Raw genomic sequence first — 20,085 nt, 5'->3', positions numbered from 1 at the left:
TGAGAACTGGAAAATAAACTGTTACTGAGACCAACCCTCCCTCAAGAACATCTTGAACTGCATGGGTACATCCTGACATAATACCAGCAGTTAGCAACCAAATGCTTTCATGCTGTTTTCCACCAAAGCAGAGAGACCTGTAGGAGAAACAACCATGACAGTGAATTAACAAAATGAGAAATATAAGTATTAATAATCACCTAGTTTTGGAAGAGAATAGTTCAAATTAAAGTACTCTTCAAAGAAGTCGAATACGATTTTTGTTACGTTTGCTGCATATACTGCTGTGTGTAGTTGCAGTGGCTGGGCGTAAACTCTCAGCTGTAAAATAGAAAGAGACAATTAGAATAGTCTTCAGTTAAAAGAAATTAGGAGGTTTTTGAATAGATGTATTTCCTAACACATTTATTTAAAAAAGTTTTTCAAATGTTGTACGTAAGAAACACCAAATCAGCATAATCTGTGCATGTTTTTCCACAGTATGCCTACATTGTAAAACTGTCAAGACCCATGACCACTCACAGTGGCCAAGCTTGGAGCAGGGCCTGGGTGAACACCAGTCCCTCCTTCCCAAAGGCCTGGTTTTCTCAAGAAGGAAGCAAGCACAACTGAAGGGAATCCACTTGTTGTGAGCAGTTCATTGACCTGGGTTGATCCCATCAGGCCAATCTTTAGGAGCACATCTGTCCTGAAATGTGTCTGAAGACCATAACACTTTTTTTTTTCGATTTCTTCCTACCTTTCCTACCTACTAGCATCAGAATTTTGTCTTGCCCTCGTATGTTTGAAGATCTCAGATCCTTTGAAGATAGTGCCTTTACTGGATCTGTAACTCCTCCCAGACATGCTGACCCATGCAGGTTGAGTGGCTGTTTGCCCAGGACCTCAGGCCCTACAGCCACCCAGTCACAGCTACAGTGCTTGCTGGGCTGCTGTGCCTCTGGAAATCCCAGACAAAAATCAGCTTGCTCTCTTCCTTCCAGGCAGGTCCAGGAAAACTGGCATGTTTGGTAGCCCTGTGTGCGATGAGTGACCATTTGTGCCCTCCTCTTGCATATCTGAGCATGCTTTTTTTCCTGAACACAAAAAATGGTGTGGTGAGTGCTGACCCTTCTGTCCCTGAGGCTTGGTGCCTGGGACTGCCTTGGCTATTACTGTCCAGCAATAGGGGGACTAGAGGCACCCATAATCATGATGAGGAGGCCTACAGCTTGAAAAACCTTTTTGGGATGTTATCTCCACATTGTGAAGACAAAGCTTGACTTCAGAATAAAGTCTTTTGGGGGTCTTTCCCTCAATCTCTTTGTCCCAAAACTCACACAGATCTCTGCCCCAGAGCAGAGCCATAGCTCTGCAGTGTCCACTGTCAGGAGCCGTAGGTTGTCCTCTTCACCATCCCCCAAAATCTCCAATGTGAAAAGTAAGAGATCTTCATACAGAGTGAAGTTTCTGGCTCTGGGAAAACCAATCCATCTCATTTTGCAGGCTCTGTGTCCCTTATGAATGGGTCACATTCTTCTGGCCACGTTGGTGTGGCTTGTTTACTCCTCAGTCCTGCCTTCAGCCAGGAATTTAGGGTCCAAACTGAGCAAAGGAGCTGGCCTACTCTAGAAACCCTCTTGGAGCCTGACAACATATTGATTTCAATACCATGAAATTACACTTCCTCCAACAAAAGGGGAGAATGGGGAAGTGGTCAGAAATAAAGCTGGAATGAAAAAACAAAACCAAAAAAGCTTATAAAATTCGATCGGGAATCCATTCCAGCCCAGGGATTTCCCTCAGGGTCAGTTTGCAATTACAACTGCAATTTCCACTTCAGTAAGCTCTTTACCCAATTTAGCAGTCTTCAGTCCCCTAGCTGATCCATATTAATGGTTTCCAAAACCTTTGGCATGCACTAGAACTGACTTTGGGTTTCATTTGTATAATCTCCTCTGTGATTTTCCAAACCAGACATTTGGTACCTGACAGGTAATCAGCTCAGGAGCGTTGTTTCCAGCTGTAGGCACATTTCCCACCATCGATTCCATGAATGTCTTTGTTAGGGCAATGGTTTTCAGAGCAAACATCAGAATTTTTAAATAATTTACTGTGTCATGTGCACTGTATGCTGCTGTTGTTGTTTATGAAAGCAATATATGGATCACATGGATACTTTCTGTTTGATGAGAGATTTATTGCTAGCAATTTATACAGCAAACTATGGAATGTCCTTTTCAGCAGTGGGTGAATCTAGATACCTCATTGTGTGGCTGGGCTTCAAAGTTTTTGGAAAAGAACTGTTTGTTTAGGAGAAGGACTTTCTAAATATCTGCTTAAAAGCTCTAAAGATAGCCTGGTTTTCCTTGGGAAAAGGTAATTTTTACTGATGGATTTTATGTGGCTCACTTAATTAAAAACAATCTTACACCTATAGTTTATATTGGTAAAACTCTGTCCATACTAAGAGAAAGGGAATGTTTATGACTTTAACCTCACTTAATATTTAAGTCTTCTAGTGCAGGCAAGTCCTCAAACAATTGTTTAGTGAATACCGTTAATAAAATATGTAATAATCAAGGCCTGAACTGGAAGATGTTTCTTCAGGCAACCTCTGTACTGACACGAATACCCCCACTTCTACACACACTTTAATTACATTTCAGTGAACACTCCCTTCTGTTTAGAAAAACTAGTCGGGAACATTGTGGGCTTTACTGTTTTGCTTGGGGAAAAAATCCAAATATTGTCCTCAGAGCCATATTCTGGAGCGTGGCATGGACAAGCACAGAACTTTTGCATCTATAAAATAAAGAGGTTTACTTATGTCTTCAGCATTTTTTTTTCTACTGCACTATGTTCTACAAAAGCAGCACAAATTCTGATTCCTAAAATAACTAAACTCTAGAGAATATTTATCGAGGCCAAATAACTAAAGCCCTGTCCCTGATAATGAATGGAGCAGCCACGCTGAAGAGCATCCTCTGAACAAAATTTTATGTCTGCGTGATTCTCCTGTTTTGCAGATTACTCAGCCAAACAGCAGGGATCTAAGAATATTGCATCGCTATCTCAAACCAGGCTCCATTTGCTTGGCTAAGTGTAATTTAACCTTAGTTACTTGTCAAGAAATAATATAAGTGTACAGCATGATGCTAGCGAGGGCGTAGAGGAGGGAGGCCTCAGCACAGCGCAGTGCCGGGAAGTCTTTGCTAAGAACTGGATCAGCACTTTGGAGATTTATACAGGCAGATTTTAACATCAGCGGACAGCCTTAAGTAGGGAGGGATTTGCTGAGCTTTTTCGGGTAGTGAAACTCAGGAAGAGCTTACTTGCTAGGGGAACAGTGGTCTGGCTGGGGCTTTGCTCGAGATCCCCTGTCCGCTGGTGTCACTGCCTCCAGAAGAGGAGGAAACTGTTGGAACGGGTCCAGAGGAGGGCTACAAAAATGATCCGAGGGCTGGAGCACCTCTCCTATGAGGACAGGCTGAGAGAGTTGGGCTTGTTCAGTCTGGAGAAAAGGAGGCTACGGGGAGACCTGATTGCGGCCTTCCAGTACCTAAAGGGGGCCTATAGGAAAGATGGGGAACGTCTTTTTAGTAGGGCCAGCTGTGTTAGGACAAGGGGAAATGGTTTTAAACTAGAACAGGGTAGGTTCAGGCTAGAGGTAAGGAAGAAATTTTTTACAATGAGGGTGGTAAAACACTGGAACAGGTTGCCCAGAGAGGTAGTGGAGGCCCCATCCCTGGGAACATTCAAGGCCAGGTTGGATGGGGCTCTGAGCAACCTGATCTAGTTAGCAGTGTCCCTGCTCACTGCAGGGGGGTTGGACTAGATGACCACTAGTGGTCCCTTCCAACCCTAAACATTCTATGATTCTATGATTCTATGAAAGCGCTGCCAGCTCACCTGGACCACGAGACTCTGCGTTACACCCCTAAGGGAAAATGCAGGGAAAGCGGGAAGAGCATACGGCGCTGGGATCATCCTCTCTCAGATGTAAAAAAGGTGTAAACCAATAAATAATTCACAGTGGGTTGAGCATCTCAGACTAGGTTTAGGCTAAATGAGGAGTTTATGTTGAGGGGCAAATTGTATTTAGGCTTTCAGGTTGTGATTCAACATAATGTCTTGTGACCACCTTACGCCTGAGATTTGAATCTAAGTGAGATCTGGGTTGGACTGCCTGTTGCATCTAAATAAAGGAGCTATTTTAATTTTATGGATTCAGATTCAAACATGGTCACTTCATTAGGATACGTACCAAATATCCAGATGTTTATGTGGGCACTATCACTTCTATACTAATTTGTAAAGAACTTACACTGGGCAGTTGCCTTTAGCCACTGTTGTAAAATAAAGAATATTAGAGCCAATACATAATGGCACATAGCACTTCAGTCCTATGTCTCCATGACTGTAAATAGGAAGACATCAAGTGCATAGATTCACACCTTTTAACCCACAGAAAACTAAAGTGTTTGTATCAATGGCCTGTGAATCTCTTGTACCCCTGGACTTGCACATTCCCTTAGACTCTGGGCTTCAAGTCAGGGTTGAGGTTGGAGAAATAATGCTCCTTCCTCACCCCTGTGCTTGTACGGGAGGTATTGACTGGGACTTCACCAAGATGGGAGACAGGGAAGGACTGGAAAACACTCAATGTAGTCAGTGGTCAGAGGGACTATTGTGAACACCTAATCTGATAAAATAGGCTGCATAAAATAGGCTATAGGAAAGGGAAAAATCTGCTCCTGTTTGTATTATAAAAAGAGACGATTATTTTTTTAATGTAAATCACAGTACATCTGTTGTCTGAACCATGTTCAGGCTGCAACAGGACTTACAGGTTTTCCACTAGCGGATGTTCTCTCTACGTACTTAAACTGGTGCACCGCAAAGCATACCAAGTAAGTGCTCATGGGAACTGACTTCTCAAAAGTTGTCTGAGTCCAACCACCGCCCAGCTGTACAGTTTTCTGCAGAAATGGAAAAATAATTAATTTGATTTTTGGAATTGCAAACACATGCAGAAGAAGGTACAATACTTGTATGAAGGCTGCAACTACATAGCAATAATAAATCACCTCTCCAGGTTCAGCTCTTCTGGCATCCTGTTGCTTATGGCATGAGAACAGACAAAATGTTTTTTCTGTAATACTGCAATACACAAAATGGGACTTTGTTTTTCTGCACTAAATAAGTTTACCTGGTTCTAATTTTGCATGAAGGATTTGAAATCATTCACATGCACAGGAATTTTGCCAACAGGAGTTTTCCAGTGTATGTGAGTGTGTTTTGTTCTTGAAATAGTTGCATAAAATAACATCACTTTGGACAGATCAGAGAAGAGCCTGGATTCTCTCCTCTCTTAAGAACATGCATTGTGATCGTGTAGGAGTCAGGGATTGTAGAGATGCTACTTAGCATAAAGACCACTCTAATGTATATATCCTAAACTCATTCAGAAACAAATTAGCACTTATAATCTGTGGGTTGTTTAGTTGTACATAAAGTTTAGTGCTGATCATAGTTTTTGTTTTGTAAATCAATTAAAAAACATTCCTCATTTTCCCAAATGTCCTTTACTCTCAGCTGAACTTTATGACCAAACCTGCAACCTGTTGTTTGTGATTCTTCCTCTAAATATTTATTTCTGCTATTCATTACCTGCCATTTCCTGCCTGATAATTTTTTATGCTTCTGACTGCATGACTAACTTAAATAGGACAAAAGAAAACAGCATATAAAAAGACACTAACCTTCTGCTGGAGATACAATACTTCATGAGATTTGTTTGTTGTAAATACAATATAAGTAAAGCGCAGATAGTGAATGTTACAGGTAATATGATTCCATGAGCAAAAAAACCTTTTCACAGATATATTCACAACCCCCTTTTTGCAGAGATATTCACAACCCCCTTTTTGCAGAGATATTCACAATCTACTTTTCCATTATTTGACTCCTTTTGATTCTATTTTGATAAGTTTTATTCTTTTAACAGAATCAGAACTTCCGTGAAAAAATAGTAAAAAACCACCACTGCAGTGAAAAATGCAAATGAAAGGTACAAGTTTCTGATTTTGCTGAGCCAATTTTGCCATGTTGATTATAAAGCTCCACACCACCAAAACTACTGCAGGACGTGTAACACACAACATGCCTTGCATTTACAAACTATTACGTTTCTATCCATTGATGGAACAGAGTTACTGACCTTGTGAGCACACCAGATGAAAAAGTGCCCTGATATCAAACCTGAGTATGAACCTAGGATAATCTACATTTCCCTACCTGTACTTGGATTTTAGCAAAGTAATTAACAAGCTGTAGCTAGTCCTTTGAAAGCTTATTTTTGTATGTCCATACTAGAGGCAAGGTCCCCATGTAAAGATGTAAAGGTGTAAAGTAAATCTCAAAACTCACTAAATCTTGATAACGTCTTGTCTCATCTTTCTTTGCTGGTACCCTCACTTATCTGAGGTCTGTGAGGAAAGGGACGGCAAAAACTCTCCTTTCATGTGTGTTCGTTAAAGCACCTGGTGCTCTTTTAGGTATCATAGAAATATTTTTAATTATGGTAGGTCAGAGCATTAAGTTCGCAAAGGCTCTGGGAGGCAGCTGTATCAGATTGGTAATAGTTCTCTCAGCTGCATTGCTAGGGGATAGTTAAGGTTTGGGGGACTCCAAATAAAACAGCACACAGTAAAGCAGACCTTTGTTTTCTGGGTGGGGGAGTGATTGGGAAGATGCAAATGTCAACAGCCTGGAGGCGGGAAGCTCTTTTTTTATTTTTTCTTTTTTTTGAAATCTTGGCAGTTTATCTCTCACTTCAGAACATATTCATTAGAAATTATGCATTGGACTACACATTCAGTTAAACTATTCATTAGAAGCTCTCTCAACTGAAAGCCATTCAATCTTCTTCCAGAGAGCCCAGAGGTAGATAATTGATGCCATTGAATTTTGTACAAAACTTGGAATTTGACCCACCAGGTCCAGAAATAGATTACTTAGAAAATTACAGTCATGGTGAACGGACAAGTGTCCACACCCATGGGCTGACAGATGGGATTTCAGACCCTGTATTATTAAAAATAATAATCCTAGACTTTCTTGCTAGCAGGATCCTTTGCTATTAGATTGCGATCAGCAGACCCTTGCTTTGGAACGTTATGTAGTTCCAGTGATTATTTTAGTCTTCCCATCTGGGAAGCAGCTGTCTTCCAGAGTATTCCTTCTCAGAGTCCACCTCATTTGACTGAAGAACCTGCCATTACCTATTTATAGTTAGTAGGGAATGCTCATCTAGATTATCTGAATAGAGGGCCAGCTAGCTAAAGACAGAAGAGATGTTTCATTTCTGCTTTGCATTTGGCTCTGCATTGCCATGTGCTGGCAGAGCACTGGGAGTCCTAACCAACCAACCAGTCCTGTTTTATGGAATATTTATTAACCTTTAGCTTTATAGTGTCTGGGTGGTAGAGTCTGTGAACATGTGAGGTCCTTGCGATCCATGCTACATTTCCAGTGGCTTTGCTACCTTTCCAGTGGCTTTGCAGAACCATTCCATTTAGGCAGCAGAGTTGGGAAATACATACCTGTACCGGCATGTTTGAAAGTGCTTGGTACGGCTCTTGATGGATGATAGATATGTTGTAAGTTGCCTTTTTGTTGGGCTCGTCAAAGCAAGGAAATGATTTCCGTGCATCTGTTGGCTCATGATCAGTAGCTGCAATGCTCCTTAAACAAACAACACATTGGCAAGCCATCATTATATACCTTTTAAATCTTATCTGCAATTTCTAAGCATAATATTTTAGCAATTTCACAAACTAAAGTCACCTACAAATATTTGTGTGTACTTGTCCATTCACAAAATTAAGTGACATCAGAAATGCACAAGCTGATATTGTATTGGCATGTAGGTTTCAAAGCAAAAGCTAAAGCCAATTACTTATCATCAAATATTTTTAACAGCCAGGCAATAGGATATGAATGACTCCTTATAGATGGTAAAAGTTTTGCACACCTTCCTGTTGAGCTTTTCCATGGATTTTTGTGCCTAAAATAAACTACCGATGGTATCATCAGAAAGGAAATTAAGGTCCTGGTATAGGGATGTTTACTTAAGTCACTCCATGTGTTGTTTATCCACTAGAGCATATCTTGGGATTGGAGTCTTGAACATCTCCTGAGAAGACACCTTGGAATTGCATAAGCGTCACTAAAATCTCATCCTGCTTGTGTGTTTCTTTTTCTGCAGTTGCCACATACAGGTTTTTACTGGTGCTGCTATCCTCTTCTGACTCCTTTAATGAAACCGCTGGAGAAAGCACAGAAAGCTCAGGTGAACATCCTTGTACATAACTGATGCTATGACAGCAGTGTTGGGGGGTTTAGAAAGTCATCTCAGTTATGCAAAAACAACTGGGGGAGCTAGACAATAGGGGTTGTATAAAAAAATAAGGTGAAGGTTGTGAACGTTCATATTGTGTGCTTCCTTCTCGCAGTGACATCGGGCTCCCCCATTAATGAACTGTACAGTGGCAGAGCGTATTATGCAGTGATTGATGGTGAAAGGGATCACAGATGCTTCTTCAATTAATCTGGAATGTTGAGCATTTTCTGACAGCACTTATACAGCTGCTCCAACTATATTAAGGTAGTTTTTCTTTCAAAAAAGTAATTAAAAGTGTACATCATAAATTACAGGTCTGCAGCAATCCTACAAGCTCATTTGACAACCAATTTTTCTATGTTTCTGTTGCCCTTGGTATTTCCCTGTGACGGTTAAATACTAAACTGGTCATTAGGAACTTGTAGCAGCAAGGGTCATTTACAAGCCTGATGGAGGTAATATGTCTGGGTTCTTACCATTCACATTCATTGGAATAGTAGCTCAAAAGTTTATGGGCAGAAAGCACAATGAACATCCACCTTAACATAATTTCAGGCTCAATAGAGTTTTTTTGCTTGGTAATTTTTTTGATGTCATTCTCTACTTTTTGTAGGATTTGAAAGCTATTTCACAATTAAGTTAACTTCAAGTCCCCAGGGCAATGCTTCACAGCTGTTGCTTAAAAAATTGGCTCTATATTTTGACACATTTATATCTTGTTCCTACAGACTGATAACACTGTGATACCTTTGTTGATTTATAGGGTGATAATCCATCTATCCTCATACACTTGTAGAGGCAGACAGAGCTCAGCAGTGCAAAATCTTAGCACTACCATTCCTATGGGGTAGATGATGAGAACTCCACGCTGAGACATGCATAGAGGTGGCAGTAAATCCATGAAATGTAGTCATTTCCTTTCAAACTGTGTAATGCAATTTTTAGGTAAGTTTTAGTAATTTCTTCACTGCTTGATGGCTTCTGCCCTTCTACTTGCTGTTGATGTCCAGACCTTTAAATGTGAACTAGCGGTAACAGTTGTAAGAATCATAGTAATAAGAAGTGAAGATCTGGCTGAGACTGCATCCAGCTGTTGTTCCCAAAATAAAACAGTGCTGCATTTAGAACCATGATGAATTTCCTTTTTTTTTTTTTTCTGCAAAGCACAGGGGTTAGTGCAAAAACACCTCCTCTTGAGCTAATTAAAGCATATTTCTCCTAGTCTTTCGCTAAATATAGATTCATTGCTTCTTCTGAGAAAATTTTCTCCTTGAGGAAGAAATCCAGGAGTCCTACTTCTGTACACTAAAGAATATTTTGCCTTTCCCTAATCAATAAAATCCTGAATGCAAGTCTCCCTGTTAGAGCTGTGCCCAGCTGCGTATCTTTTATAAGCCTCTTTTTCTCTTCTTATGGAGGACAGAGAGAATTCTTATAGAAGGGAAACCAGACCTTGCCACTAATAGTAATGCAAAATCAAAAACAGCTGCTGTGACATGTTTGTATTATCTGTAATATTAAGGAGAAAATAAAAGGGGTCTTTATCACATTCCTTGAGAGAAACTGATGAATTAAGAGAACCCATTACATCAGGCAAGGAATCTTGTTGTGCTCCTTTCCCTAGTATCTTAAAATGTAACAAGTATAATGTAATTATGCTCACTGCATCATGCAAAGTAGGGAAGGATTGTTATTCCCCTTTCCTCAATGAGCAAATGAAATGCGCAGACAGAGGAAGAGCTTTACCAAAGGACTTCAGTGCTTATATCTGGATTCAGGCACCCACAGGAGGATCTAGGCAGGTCTATGTCTAAAATCTGCATTCCCAAAGTTTCTGCTTTCCTGCTCCCTACCCGCATGTGCATGTCAATTTAAATAGTTGTGTTCCCAAGGTATCTCAAAATCCGCTTCTGGGCATGTCCAAAAGCACCTTTGTCCTGATGGGGATTGTGTGATCTGTCTGAACAGGGTTCCTAAATGAGGTGTTCTTCTCCCTAAGCCTTCCAAGGATCTCAGACTTGCAGGCATGTTCAGCACATGTCTACCTGTTTTCCACAAAATGTGGTGGGAGATTTGAATCTAAGCAACAGCAGAGCCTGGACTTGTGCCCAGTTTGTAAACAAAAGGCATTATAGCAATGCTTTGGCAAACTGTTGCCTTCACAGACAGACAGCTGTGGAGCAGCTCAGCCCTGGGAGCTGACTTTCCAGCATTATTAATTCTCTCAAAAGGTCCCACTGCTTCTAACACTGCCCAGAAGAGATGGGGGAGTTAGTTTATTACACATTGGCTCTCATTTTCACCTCAGCCTCCTTCTCTCCAACATTGACTATTAATAGACTTGCTTGGCTTTTGCTACTACCTGATCCAATTTTTATTTACTTACAACATGACAAAAAAGGAACTATTTGGGTTGAAATTTTCCAAGGGTGAAGTCTGCCTGAGGCAAAAGGGAAATAAAAAAGCTAATTCCAGTCAGCATTGGTTTTGAGTAGAAAGCCAGGGGAAAATGCAGTTTTAATAAGTAATAAAACACTTCCCTTTCCATCCTTCCTCACCCCATCCTATCGCCTACCCTCATGCCACATAGCAGCAACTTGGCTGGTGGTTGCTTTCATTTCAAAGCTGTACTTATCACTACCATATACATCGCCTCTTCCACCCCCACAAACAATCTGTCCAAACTTAATCACATGAAAAGCATTTCAGAAATCACCATTCACTCATTCTTATTAAAATCCTTCTCAAGTCTAACAAACAGACTCACATGCTCAAGTTCTTCTCTGTATTGAGTGTTTTCAGACTGCTGGCTAGGATCATCCTTGCAATTGTAGCTTTCAGCATCCAAATCAAGAAGTAGGAACCCTCTTGAATTGAGCTCATATTTTTTTGCTTTTTTTAGCTTATGAAGTTCTCCTTTCTTCCTGACTTCAGATGCTTCGTCCTTGTCTTCCTACACTGTCCGGATCTGAGGGATGGGCACTCACCTCTACTGCTCTGTGGTGCAGGAGACCTGCATTCTGGTCCTGCTGTTCTGGTGTTCTGACAGACCTTGGGCAATTCATTTAATATCTAGGTAACCTTCACCAATAAAAAGGAAGTAACACAACTCAACTTAGAAAGATGCTAAGAGGTTACACTTTAAAAATGCTGTGGGGATGTCAGTTGCTCAAAGTGTAAAACCAAAGCACTTTCTTTTTTTTTGTTCTCTACATGGCTTCTTCCCAGGTCAGACACCTATGTTTAAGTACAAAAAATCAATGCTTGCTTTTTCTCTGCCTCTTGGATTTCCTGCTGCTGGTGCCTGTAACTGCTGCTACTCCTGGCATTGCATGTCAGCGGCTGAATGGAGCTGACTCTCACTCATGACACCATTGTCCCAGGAGGGCAAACAAGTGCTTGTCTCCATGTTCCTGCTACAGGGCCTTGGAAAATTCTAGCCAAGTTTATCTACTTGCTATAAAGGCTGGAATGAGTAATTTCAGAAACATAAATATTGGAAAATGGATGAGTGTCCTCTCCATATGTTAACTGCAAAGAAATGCCTCTGAGCAGTGGGCAATGGCAAGCTTCCACCCTGAAGCAGTGCAAACCTGGGAAGTGGAATGGGCTAACTGAACTGGCAGAGGGTTTGTAATCTTTCAGTAACTATCAATATATTAAAAAGGAAGAGCTGGAGCACAAAAAAACCAAGTCAAAGATAGCCTTCTTCCTACACATAATTTAAACCAGCTGCAGGAGGGACAGGGAAGTTCTGGTTTGGATATTCCTCAGGCTTACAACATCAAGGAGGCATGATATCAGGAAAATTATCACAAGAGCATTTTACACTGAAACTTTTACCTTGGGGAGTGACAGGAGAGAGTGGTGAGAGCTGTATGCTATTTATTGTACTATAGAGATAAAACCAGGCCTTGATCCCTCCAGCTCTCTGAGGGAGCCATTTGTAAGGGTCAAAGGTGACCTGGGACCAGTAGAGTTTGAAAAAGATTTTTCAGAATAATAATAACAAACCCTTCCTCTCTCCATCCCGTATTCACTTGTCAAAACCAAAGGGGTTTGAATACAGCATCTTCCTTAAGGGAGTAAGAAAATGAAAGAACAGCCCAGAAATGTCAGCAAGTTGGTGAGAGACAAGACTGAGAAGCTGAAACAGGAATAGAGCAGGCAAGTAGAAACAGAGAAGACAGTTTAATAAATAAAATTAAAACTGCTTTACTTGATCTGTCCGTTCTCAGTGTAGGTGGTCCTATAAAACCCAACCAGGGAACCATTCAGCCAGCCTTGAAACTTCAGGGTGAGTATATAAGGATCATTTTCATTAGTGACAGTGAGTTCTTTTTCTGCCTTCATCACTATGTACTCTTGCGGCTTGTACCCAAAGCAGTCGTTCAGAGCAATCTGCTGTCCTGAGGATTTTTGGAGCGTGGGCATTTCTGTAATCTTGGTCTCTCGCAGGTGGAGCCACAGGTAGCTGGTAGATTTTTCCAAAGCAATAGAAATACTGACTGTCCCAGTGTAAATGTCTGTCTCCATGTCAGGCTTCATTTCCAGATCATAGTGGACAGGCTTGACATAAGTGGGTAGCCTAAAATGTCTCCAGTCTCCAGTCTCATCATTTTTAGGAGGACAGGGACCCAAATCCACTGGAGGAGGAGGGCTTGTTGGCTGATCTGCTTCCCCTGAAGGTTCCTGAGATTTAGGCCTGCTCAATCCCACGCCAAGCCCCACTGCAAGACCTACAACGACCACGACAGCACAGATGACAGCCACATGCTTTGTCTTCATGCAGTACCTCTTGGACTTCTTATCCTCAAAATCCATGCCCTCCATCTCTGCTCCCAGGTCTGTTCTCAGAGCAAAACATTAACCATAAAAAATCTTATTAGTCACTTCAGCACTTGCATTCAGTAAACTCAGCAGACTTGGTTTGTATTTTAATTGTGTAGCTATAGCTGTTCTCTACCCGTCTCCCCCACCTCGCTTTCCACGAGACAATTAATTAAAGACAACATGCATTTGGAAGAGAAGTGAATGATCAAAAGGAGCGCAGCTGGGCTGGGAGACGGAGGGAACTGACACAGAAGAACATTGTTCCTGCTGTGCTCCCCTTATAAGCAGCGCAACCCCACCCCCAGCCCCTCCTGCTCTGGCCTGAGTTAAATATAAAACAGTGCTATGTTAATCAGCAGTTAGGAGATGATTGGATGCCAAAGCTCTGTCAGCAGCTTTCAGAAAGAGTTTGCAGATAGAGGTGTAACTGCTTCAAACCCTCAACCTTTGCCATTACTTCTTCCCTTTTTTTTCCCCTGCTGTGCCTTGTTTGAGTTTTTGAGGTTTGGGTTTTTTTTATTTTTTCCTCTTACTAGCAAAGATTTCCTTGAACTTCCATCCTATAGTTTGTGAAATGACATCTCCAAAGTCTCAAAAATCCAGCAAAAATCACATACATCTTTCAAGGCCTTTTCAACTGTTTCCCCTCTTTTCTAGGCTCATTTACCTTTGCTGAGTAATTTGAGGCAGTCATGGGCAGAAGCATGCACAGTGGAACAATAAATTTTGGTCACTGACTTCAAATTTTAAAACATGTCTAATTCCTCTCTCCCTCTCATAGGGCCAATTTTCCAGGAGATTGCTCATAACTATGCATTCACGCTGGTAGTCTGGGATAGCATTGCTTTGTTGGTCAGTGCAGTTATAGTGCTGCCTGTGAACCCTTGCTCTGAGGGACACTTTTAAATATGCAGTTATATGATTTATGTACTGAAGATCTAATTTACTATTTACAGCATGTCATCACGATGTGGCGCTTCATCGAAACAAATTAATTGAATAGAGCCTGATTCTGCTTGGGGGAACTTATTGCAAGTAAGGGCTTTCTAAGCCTGCAAGCAAGATGTTGCTAATGCAGTATGAAACTGAGTACAGTAGTAGTCTTGACCTTGTTTGGTGCTGAACTAAAGGAAAGCAGTGTAGAATAGAAACCTCAGTCCCTGGATCTCTTAACCCTTTTTCTCCACTTAAAGAGCCCACTTGAGTAGATTTTGAATCAGGTACATCAGTTTGGCTTCATGTCTCCTGTTTTAGTTTATTAGGATTAAGAGTGATTAACATCACTCTTCACATCAGTTACAACTCTCTGACTACTTAGCATTCTTGGTTTGGTTTTTTTTTGAGGTGGGTGAAGTTCCACCTGGATGGGTTGACTTAGGCTCTAGAATCAGTCAACACATGCTCTCCGTGAGATGCACTGAATCAGGGAAGGAGCTTTTCCAGGATAGACTTCATCCAGTCTGTTTAGAAATGGATCTGCTCACAATATTTATAAGTGTCCCTTTGAAATATTCAGGGCCATGATGGGAAACTTTAGCCACCGAATCTGCACCAGCACTCTTACAGCACACTACTATTTTTATAGCATCTTGTTTTAAAGGCAAGGTTTTCCAACAGGAACCGAGAAAAGGTATTTTTTGCAGAGCATCAAGTTAACTCTTACTCAGATATTTTCAAAAGTGAAAAAACAATGCAAAAAAAGAATCAAGCAGAAAGCTAAAAATCTGTTTCATATTATGTCTGTTTTTATTGTTTCCCATTTCTCTGCTGTGATCAAAACTAGATATGACATGGGAAACCAGTGCCCTTTAATGGATTGGGTAATAATTTCACTTCTAGCAACAAAGCCAGCATTGAAGATCATGGTCTTAACATTTAAAACCATTGCAGCTTTTCTTTTGTTCTGATTGGACAGGACAAGGAAAAAAAGTGAGAATAGATTTTAAATAATACATCTTAAGCCAGAGCAGGCCATAAGTGATGAGATAGTAAATGTGTCTTGATTTCAGGCATGCTTTTTACATCACTGCCATTTTAATTCTCCTTAGCCATGAGGTTTTCTGTTACATTTTTAATCTGAAGATGAAAAATGCTCTTTGAGTTTATAGGCTGCAGAGCAGGTTATTTATTGTAATTATGAAGAGAGTTGCAGATTTATTCACTGCTAACAATTACCTCCTTCAGGAAGAGCTAGAAAACATATGTGGATGAGCTGGTCCTAAACAGTAAAAATATATGTATTTCTTATCTTAAGCCTGAAAAACAACACTAGCAGTAAAAGCCATTACAAGGCAATGAGGAGTGACATATGAATTAATGCAACAAGTAGCAGAGATTATTGGTGTCTTTTGCCCATCAAGAACAGTAGTGAAGTTATATGCAAGCTCTAGCACTGATCTTCTCTTTAATAAAGAAGGAGGTTCAAGCCTAGTTGCAGCCAAAAATAGGTATAATATATTTCTGATAATGGTAGTTATGAGCAGACTTATCCCTCTCATATCAGAAATATGCTTTGTTCCTAGGTGACACTACTGGGTTCAGCTAGCAGCACTAAGAAGCTGCCTAGCTGCCAAGACAGCTAGGGACCAACAACCCGTTACACATGTCCAAGGATAAGGCGGGGCTCAAACTATTAATTCCTCTACACAGGACCAATAAAGGAGGGCAGATCAGCCAAAGGCAATGATAGTGCTCTCCCTGCTTGTCTGTCTCCAGGTAGAAACAGGCAGTGAACAGGATCTGCTCCCCTAGAGAGCAGAACACCATGGCCTTCACCAACAACATACATAGATACTTTGTCCACCCTCTCCCCACAGGCGTAAGAAAATGAATCTCCATGTGGAAAGTGGAAGAAAACTCACTCCAAGCTGCTACAGCATAAACCACAAGCATGACTGCAGGAAAGTGCTGGCTGAGCTTGGAGGAGTTTAAATTGCTTTAGTTTAATTTCTAGAAAACTGAAGAGGTTAAAACAATCTTACCAGTCACCTGGACAATGCTAACACCTGCTATCATTTGCTTGGCATTGATTTTAAGGTGAAGAAATTTCACCTTAAGTTAGGATTTAGTTCTTAGGCTGCACCAGAATTACCATACTAGCTTAGCCCTGCCCCTTTGGCTACCTAAAATAGAGGAGGCTATGAAGTCACCCTGCTCTGTCATGACATTGCTGGTGGGGACATGTACGTGCCTGTAGGAGCAATATCAAGATATCTTTTCAGACAACTACCAGGAATATAACTGAATCCTAATTTTTATCCCCAAATTGTCAGACATTCATTTCCAATATAATTTCCAATTTTAAGTTCAGAAAATGGAATAAAATTTCCCCAAGTGACAGCCAGGATAAGCACTAGCACAGGCCTGCTGTAGGCATTCAGGGAGAAGTCACATCGTTCCAGGAAATCCTTAATTGAAGCTGACAATGAGAAAAAAGCTGCTCTGGAAAGCATCAATGACATGGAAATAAATGAAGTATATTAAAAAAATAACCCCCAAAAACATCCACTGCAACTTACAACAAAAGAAACCCCTCTGAGCCAAGTCCATCCTTGGTATAACATTAAACACTTATTGGGCCTATGCCAAGGAGGTCTTTGGCTCCCTATGTCCAAGGACATTAAGGCAACATGACGGCAGCAGAGTTAAAGCACCTCTGATTTCCTTCTGTTCTCTGAGCCACCTCTGCTATGAGATTTAGGGATACTGTAATAAATGGACCCTCTCTGCCTCCATCAGGAGGAATTTGGCTCTCTTTACACTAAACTAACACTCCTCATTAGATTTGTTATTGCAAAAAAAGAAGGCATGAAGCAATCTGCTGTAGTGACTGCTTTCTGGCAGAGCTCCACTTGTAGACTTCTCCCCTGTGGCCCTCTACCAAAAAAAAAGTTTAGGACGTTAATTTGAGAAATGTGAAACTGGTTGTGGTGTTCCACCAGGTCACAAGTGAACTGTGTCAGAAATAGGTCCCTAGTCCAGTGTTTTCCTACATCTATAATGACTGATTTAATCTCCATCTTTAGCTTTGAACACCCTCTAGCAATCATTAATCACTCAGAGTTCACAGGTCTTAGTAATTACTGGTTTGCAGTGGTCCTTGTTGCACTCACAGGCTTTTCTATGACAGTTTTTAACTACAAAACAAGTCTTTTGGGGTTTGTGTTGTTTGGAAATGAAAATGTTTTGAACTGATTTGAGAAAGACAGTCAGGATTTCTTCAGCCATATTTTTTCCCCATTTAGATCTTCGAAATCTGGTCCCAGCTGTGGGGTACTGTTGGCTGCAGTGCTGCAGGAGGGCTGCATTATTTCCTGCTGCAGACTGACGTGCTCAACACATCAGTTGAAGTGTAGTCCCACCACCTATTCTGGGTTCTGCTGTGTTCCCCCAGCAGGTCAGTGATGGATGTTTTATTTATCACTAGGATCAAGGCTGAAGAGAGTTATCTCAAAACCTCTTCACAAGGAAGTACTGTGAGTTACCTTTAGTAGAGACTTTATTTCTTTCCTTTTTTTCCTGTTTCAAATTCCTAGATGTAGATTATATGTCTCAAAATGTGAATGTCATCTCTTATACTATTTCTGTAAGCAAAACAAGTCAAACTATATTAATTTGCTTCATCATATCATATCATACCATATCTTATCACATAATTTAGTCTTCCACTGCATTGCTACCGAGATGGATTTACTTGGGTTCTTTCATCCTAACCATTAACCTTTAATACAAAACCAGAACAATCGTCTGGATCCCAGTGAATACAGTCCTAACTTTCCAATTCTATCGTGTTCTATTATTTTTGCATTTTAGTACTGTATTTCTTGTCAACACTGGTCATGAAAATAGTTACAGCTTATGGCTCTGCACTTCGAAGTCTAGCTTCCAACAAGAAATTTCCTTTTTGACTTTAAAAACATGCATGAGGAGAGTTCTACTGTGTCAAGAAAATACAATTTAACTTATATGGACATTTTTTCAAACACACTCAACATGCAGCTTCTTTAGCAACTTCCTAAGCAAAAGTGAGAAAAGCAACACGCTTTAAACAGTGTAACCTCTAGGATATGTTGGGACACCAGCAGGCCCACAGATAAACCAAATACTGCAGTTTAGAAATTCAGTGGGAAATTCCTTGATGAACTTCTGGACCCATTATCCTCTTAGAATGAAAAACTTGCTTTCCATTCTCTTAACTTCTTTTGGTGAGTGAGGGTGAAATCTTCAAGACCTCCTCTCTCCACTTGCAATTCAGGACACTATTAATCTGTCTGATATGAGTTGCAGTTCCCTGAGGTGCCACCTCTGCCCTTGAGCACTGCCATGTCATTTGGTACACAGTTATATTGATCCATTTGTACGTCTAGGTAGCAGGGCACAAGAAGAAAAGCATTTTGATGGAGGAAAGGTATACATTTGCTTCCTACCTTGACTGGCCCCAGCCTGAAACTGTTCGCGTTCAGGGCAGGCTTATATGTACTGCTTTCTCCTTTAGAAGCAGGGGGAAGTTCCGAGGCTGAATAAATGGAAACAAAGCATTAGTCAGCCCAGTAATGATGTCTGCTCAGCATGCAGTGATAATACTAAATCCAAGTATGATACTAGGTTCATTGAGCAGGTAATGGAGATTACTGTGGAAACCAGTATTTTCAGTTGAAGGCATGTTTTCCCTTACAGTAAATTGTGGATTTCTCATCTCACTGGAAAAGATGTAGTGGAAATAAAAGAAGGCATCGAACTAACTGGCAAGACAAACAGAATGAAAGGGTCAATCATGCTTTTAATCACTAAAAGAGATTAAGACACTGAATCTTGCTCTCTTATAACTGTGCGCACTGGAAGCAATTCTATAACAGTCAATAGCAAAGTGCTTGAGAATCTGAAAAAAGAGCAATAAGATGATAAATGTGAAAAAAATGAGTAGCTTAGATTAAGATAGTTAACCTACCCTGTAATATAACAGCAAGGAAACTCACAGAGCTTTCAAAGGCAGTAAATTTGACACATATTGGAAGAAAACCTTTCATGTTTATCTCACATATATCTCATTCATAGTGGCATTCATAGCGAGGGGCCATAGATGCTGTTTATGAAGCATCTAATACAAGCCATTGAGAAGCAGAACAGTGGACTGAGAAGACTTCTGATCTGTTCTGCTATGTAAATTCATGCGGTCCTTCGCTGCTGAAGGTACATCAGAAATCATGCCAAGTCACAGAAAAATAATTGCTTGCATAATTTCTAGCACTAGAAAAGTCTAATTAATGAAATCAAGTTAATGGAAGAGGAAACAACAGTTAAACATTTTTGCTCAGTTGGAGATGTTATCTCAGGGGAATTGTCTGTCAACATGTATTTAGGTTATTTCCAAGTCTGTTACCTGTTTCATTTTCCTGGCCAGGGTGATGAAGCTGATAAAAGAGAAAACAATTGCAGTGGCATAAAATGTTTCATTTACTATTACAGAAAAAAGCCTTCCTCCCCCCACCCCTCACTCCCCCCCCCACTTTGTAAACAGGATTGTAGTTATATTAAGGCATTTGAAAATGAATCAAGAGATCAGGGGATTGTCGCAGTTTAACCTGTCAGGCAGCTAAACATCACTCAGCCATTTGCTTACTCCCCCCGCAGTTGGATGGGGGAGAGAATCAGAAAAAAGGTAAAACTCGTGGGTTGAGATAATGAGATAACTCATCCTAAATCCAAAACACAGCACTATACCACCTACTAGGAAGAAAATTAACTCCATTCCAGCTGAAATCAGGACGACATCCATCCCTTATTCTATACCATCTGTCATGCCCAGGTCCTGCAATTTCCAGTACCAATTTCCTGTCTCTTGATATATACATGCAGATATCTTTCCC

The 20,085-nt window shown here is 40.7% G+C and overlaps 1 protein-coding gene across 1 annotated transcript in view; it reads right to left on the bottom strand.

Annotated features, from left to right (window-relative positions):
- The window catches only part of LOC104135537 (glutamyl aminopeptidase), a 35,256-nt gene extending 22,037 nt beyond the window's left edge, over positions 1 to 13,219 (bottom strand). Inside the window, exons 1-4 of the mRNA XM_009649198.2 lie at positions 12,606 to 13,219; positions 7,587 to 7,728; positions 4,830 to 4,961; positions 201 to 321 (exon numbers count right to left, since the gene is read on the bottom strand). Of these exons, the coding sequence (XP_009647493.1) occupies positions 201 to 321; positions 4,830 to 4,961; positions 7,587 to 7,728; positions 12,606 to 13,219 (1,009 nt within the window). The remainder of the gene's footprint in view (positions 1 to 200; positions 322 to 4,829; positions 4,962 to 7,586; positions 7,729 to 12,605) is intronic.
- Between the last annotated feature and the right edge of the window lie 6,866 nt (positions 13,220 to 20,085).

The sequence above is a fragment of the Egretta garzetta genome, unplaced genomic scaffold (assembly GCF_000687185.1).
Source record: "Egretta garzetta isolate BGI_Z169 unplaced genomic scaffold, ASM68718v1 scaffold41, whole genome shotgun sequence".
NCBI lineage: Eukaryota > Metazoa > Chordata > Aves > Pelecaniformes > Ardeidae > Egretta > Egretta garzetta.
This window is presented reverse-complemented; position numbering and strand designations above follow the sequence as displayed.